This window comes from Rhipicephalus microplus, chromosome X, assembly GCF_043290135.1.
Source record: "Rhipicephalus microplus isolate Deutch F79 chromosome X, USDA_Rmic, whole genome shotgun sequence".
Lineage (NCBI taxonomy): Eukaryota > Metazoa > Arthropoda > Arachnida > Ixodida > Ixodidae > Rhipicephalus > Rhipicephalus microplus.
This window is the reverse complement of record NC_134710.1, coordinates 449,164,306-449,169,755: the sequence shown is the minus strand read 5'-3', so window position 1 is coordinate 449,169,755 and position 5,450 is coordinate 449,164,306. Positions and strand designations below refer to the sequence as shown.

The window sequence follows — 5,450 nt, the reverse complement described above, 5'->3', positions numbered from 1 at the left end:
ACGCCAAAGAAAAGGGCAGCGCCAATTTCCGCTATCTGGTGTTTTTTAACGTGCACCTACATGGCCAATAACACAGGTCTTCTAGAATTACGCATTCATGAAAGAACTTGGTCGCCACGGCCAGGATTCAAACTCTCGACCTTCGCGCCAGCAGTCGACCATAATAACCACTACACCACCGGTGCAGTTACTAATTTCTTACGACTAAACTAATGTTGGACAACCCTTATGCTCCACGTACTGAAAGTCTGCTAAATGCAGAAAATCATGGATCAGTAACGAATTGATAGCGCAGTTATAAATGGGCCCAAAAACAAGACACGAAACATAACACCTCGTCTCGTGTCTTCCCGCCGTGTTGTGTCTCATTCTATGTCCATGTTCACTGCTTTACAACGAACAAGTTGCAAAAAACTACAATGCGACTTATCCGCATAGCAACAACTTGCGAACAATGGCAGCGCCTCTACTTGGTAGAATTGTTGCGTGCTGTGTAGCAGAGGTGGGAGGCACTGGCAATGTGGATGAATGGCTGATTAAGAGTATACGAAGAAGCCCCTTTAGCCTGGTCATGGTCAAACGCAGTCACAATATAGATGTACTGCACGTAACAAATTGAGGGAAAAGGGGAGGCGCTGTCATCGCACGTGAGCCTTAGCTTGGCAGGAAAGCGTTCTGGCTTTTGCAACTATTTTATTTCTTTTTGATGCATTACAATAAGGAGGACATAGCCACCATTCTGAAGCAAGCTAGGATGTAATCGATGTGATTAGGCAACTTTTTTTGCGAACATTTTTGGGTGCTTTGTCAATAGTCTAAAATTAAGCTAGAGCATGGGCTGCATGTTTCGGTTCAGTGGCTTTGCCAGTCCTATGAAAGTGGCCGTCGAGCAAGACTGGATGCAAGGGCTATAACGAACCAGGGCTTCGCTGCCTCTTGAGCACGGCCCTCGCATCCATGTGATCCGATTGTTTAAGTCATCGTCGGGACATTTCATGTAGTGGACGTGTAGATACTTCAGGCGAGGTAGGCTGGTGCTGGACGTACGCACGAACATCCGGACCACGTTTTCCGAAAAGCGATTCCACGACAACTTGGTCACGTACTCGAGGCTTGTGACGAAGCACACCCTCGCCTGAGGTCGACCAATACACAATGACGGGTCGCATGAGTGCATGGTAGGAAGATGTTAGAAGCTCCAATCACTTACGCAATAATTTCTTAGATAAAGAACACCTGAGTTTCAAAATACACAACGATGCAGATGAGGTATATATTTTCAGGCAAGTGGGACCAATAGATCAATCTTATATTGAATAGAAAAAACGGAACTAGGGTATAAGCAAAAATTTGCATGCATTTTTATTCTTTCCAAGACATCAAACACCCTTTCAAATTTAAAAGAAAACGTCTGAAAAGCATGCCATATACCAAATAATACTCGAAGGTGGAAGCCACGTTATCACTCCAGCGCATAAAGCCACCCTCTTCCCCCTCTTCACAAAAACGCTGAAACCAATGCGATTTTTGGCTGTTTCCGCGGTGGGCAGTATGGGAAGCTTTGACATCGTTTTTTTGGTGAAAGGTGCACCGCACCCAGCCCATCTTTGGTTAAAAGACGGTGTCATCTGACGCAGTCAAGATGCGATATTACTTTACCTGACGTCACAAATTTTCGAGATGTATAGTGCCATTCCCGTTTGAGGATGACTTTGTGTCATCCGCCTTGACGTTTACGGTCAACTTGCGTGTTCGCTGACGCATCAAAAAGTTGCACATAAAAATCAATGAACCTCCTTAACAAAAAAGCAAGCAAAATTTTTTCTGTTTTTCAAGGGAACATCAGTATATTCAAGCAGAACAGCGCAGTTGAACAACGTAAGGAGAGATTAGCAATGACAGCAAATTATTCAAAGACCCGTCACGCGTCCACCTGGATGGTTTGAGATAGAAACAAGCTGTATACTTACCAATAGGTAGGGTTCTTCCACTACTTTGAGCCAATGAATGAGGCAGCTCGGCATGCTCTTGTTCTCGAGCATCCGACCCAAGCGTTCATGCTCCCTGCTCGACGGGCAATTACAGAGGCGCACAGTAGTGGCAGGGCTGCAGTTCTCGATAAACCACAGGCACGCCGTGTCGTGCTCGTCTTCCAAGGACAGTCGGGCAAGTCCATTAGGAAAGAAGGCTTTAGTCACGCCTTCGCGAATATCTGTCGCATCTTTAGGTTCTGACACGAACTTCTCTTCACAGCCCGTACATTGAACGACGCCGTTCTTTCTCTCATAACGAACGTCCAGGTCAGCAAGGTCAGGGCAAGCCTGCGCCAAACGTCGCAGAACTGAGGGACAGCGAAGGGCACAAGGAGACGCTGAGAATGCGTGCAGCTGATCCAACGACCCGTCTTGAAGCAGTTCAGCGAAGTTAAGGTCGGCACCGAAGTGGAAAGAGCAGATGTTAAGCTCGATGAGGTACTTGAGTGCCATGCTGAAAATAGATGGAGGCTTACGCGATACGCAATTCCAGCCGTCGGGTAACAAAAGCTGGAGGGCTTCTCCGGGAACAGCAGAAGGCAGAGAAGACGAACTTTGGTCCAGTCATGCCCGAGACTGGCCACACGAATCCATTTGGTCACGGGGTCTTCGTCCGTGTCGACGACCACCATCACCAACTGGAAGGGAAGGATAATAGGCTCGTGGCGATCGAGCACAAGGTCACGGAGTCGAACGCAGCTTCACGTACCAGTCAGCTTCCGGAAAGTGACGTTGCCGCACACGGCTGCGCAGTTCACGAAGTCTAACGGAGCAGTAGGATCGGGTTGGTTGTAAGAAGGTAGCTCGGAGGTGAACGTGAATGTTTCCAAGTCGTGGAGGACGGCTATGATGTTGCAGCAGCGCAGAAGAGCCTCCGAGAAGCAACCGTGCACAAAGTGCAAATACACATGTTTTACGTATAGGCATAGGCTCAGCAGGGCCGAGAGGTGACGGAAGTTGCCTTCGCCTGTCACTTCGGCGTACAGGCGGCGTAGGCCGTGCACTCTTTCGGCGTGGCTGAGCCGAGAAGCCACGTCGTTAACGGACAGTTGCCGCATCATCGAGTCCGGCTCGGACACCAGGGACAGCTCGAGTTCCACGAGACGCCGAAGTTAGGTCATCATCAACTCCAGCACGTCGCGCCACGTGAGGTGGCAGGCTATGCACTGCAGCGATCGGAGTTGCGTGCATTTGAAGATTCTCCTCGTCACCTCATCGAATTGAAGACGAATGCAGTTCGTGAGATCAACCTTGCCGATGACGAAGGGTCTCCTGATTTCATGAATCTGCTTGGCCAGACAGCGTGTTGCTTGGTATGGTCTGAGACGAACAAGAATATCGGTGGGTAGTCCTACCATCGTTTTCTGTCTTGCGTACTGTTCCCGGTATACAGCTCTATTACAGGATCCCGTAGTGATGAGACCGGAAAGATGTCGGCGTGCTAAAAGCGCACCTGGCTAAGTTTTACAGGAGAGCGTATTATTCGCGACTGTGATATATGTTAGATAAAAGGATTTGACGTCATGACGATGCACTCGCAGCCCTCTAGCGGTGAAAAAGTACAGCAGTGAGCACAACCTACGGCTGAGCTAGACTGTGCCTGAGCGTGCATCTACAGAGCCCACGTGCAAGCTAGCCAGGCCATGCACGCGCGTTCGCACAAGCGCAGCGAAGCCCCCCTCTCCTGTTCTTTGAAAAGAAGGGCCGTTTCAGGCCCTTATCATTAACCAGTCGTATCATTAACCGTATCATATTCAGGGTTTCTTAATGTGCAAGGCTGTGGTCACGCAGTTTTGAGAGCTGAGTGGCGGCCAAAAACATCTGACGTGGCATTCCAAGAATGGTTTAATTCGTGGCCACCGGAGTGCCAGGAACAATAAACTTCTTTATCACTGAAAACAGCACGTCAATACCTAAAATTATTTCTCTTATCGATTGTGAAGCTTCTTTTTTTGCGGGCTCGGGTAATGGGGGCAAGGAGTGGGGTGGTGCTTTGTGACTGCACGTACCGATATATCCAAGCGAAATCTAACGTCCATGTGCCTAAAATGGGCTCGTGACAATTCATATAAAAGTCTATATAGCGTTACATTTGTATGCATGTATGCTATCTATTAAATCTGCATACTAACGTGCGAAAACTTCGAAAACAGTGGCCGTTTGTGCCCACGCGCACGCCGTCAGAAAATTCTTTTCTAAGCACGCGTTGCTCGTTCCTGGAGTGGCATTGATTTTTGCTGTAGCGGAGAGCACCCCCGAAATTTGTTGTTTAGCTCATTAACTACTTGCAGCGCAATTTGAATTTGCAACCGTCAAAACTTCCACCTAGCGGGTGTGAGGGCTGGATGAAGATCACCCAGTGTTAGTGCAGCTGAGACAAATCATGTTCTTCAGCGTATCGCAAAATTCTTCTATTCTTTAGATTTTTTGCTGAAACACTTATTTCGGAAACGCATTTACAAGCAAAAATATGTGCATATTCTCAGTATATGCTCGGGCGAACAGCAATGGAGTTCCTTAGGAAGAACCTCGCTGACGATTGGTTCATCTGAGTGTGCTTCATGGGCGTGCGCTTACCCTCGCTCTCTTTGAAACTTAGCTACGTCTTAAGGCACCGATGCACAGGCAAGTGGGCAAGCTTTCTGGCGCACACCAATGTCATTCTAGATGTAGTACAGAGTGACGCTTGCTTGTCAGGGACACCACAAACGTGCATACTATGCCTTGAGTTTTCCACAGGTGAGCGCGGCTATGGGGCGCGAGGACATACCGTGGCGCCACCATGCGGAGGTCTTCCTGTGACGTAGGTGATTGGATTGCTCCGCCGCCCTCTCGCGCACAGCCCTCAGCCGCTTTCGCGCCTTTTCTTATTATTGTTATTTTATACTTCACTCTAAAAAATCACTAAAATACTGCAGCAGCTTCTTCCCCGACTGACTGTCCTAGAAAATTTTTACGCTTCTCATGACGCCTGACCACCGGCGTCGTCTGCTATGGCCACCTGAAAGAAAACCACGGGGGCCGAGCGCGCAGCCTCTGTAAAACGTGGCAACTCATTCCTTGTCGCCCCGCCGTGGTGTTCTAGTGGCTAAGGTACTCGGCTGCTGACCCGCAGGTCGCGGGTTCGAATCCCGGTTGCGGCGGCTGCATTTCCGATGCAGGCGGAAATGTTGTAGGCCCGTGTGCTCAGACCCCACATACCAACTCATTTTGTGTCGAATTGAAGTATCAAATGAGTAATAACGGTACATAAACTTATCTTTGCTTCAGAAAAAGCGCGCAACCACGCTACTGCATCCATTGTAGGTGTGCCTCTAAAAAGTAGCCGCGGTAAGACATGACAAGCATGTGCCAAACACATTTTTGTTTAGCACGCAGAGCCCTACGAAGCACAGCGCAAGTGGATTCCGTGCTTTT

General features: G+C 48.7%; 1 protein-coding gene across 1 annotated transcript; it reads right to left on the bottom strand.

Moving 5' to 3' along the window:
- Nucleotides 1–673: 673 nt before the first annotated feature.
- On the bottom strand, nt 674–3,502 carry LOC142777508 (uncharacterized). The gene is made up of 2 exons (XM_075881999.1): nt 1,971–3,502; nt 674–1,135 (listed from the first exon to the last, which is right to left on the bottom strand). Exons 1-2 carry the CDS (start codon nt 2,484–2,486, stop codon nt 827–829), a joined length of 825 nt encoding a protein of 274 aa, XP_075738114.1. The 5' UTR covers nt 2,487–3,502; the 3' UTR covers nt 674–826.
- Nucleotides 3,503–5,450: the final 1,948 nt, after the last annotated feature.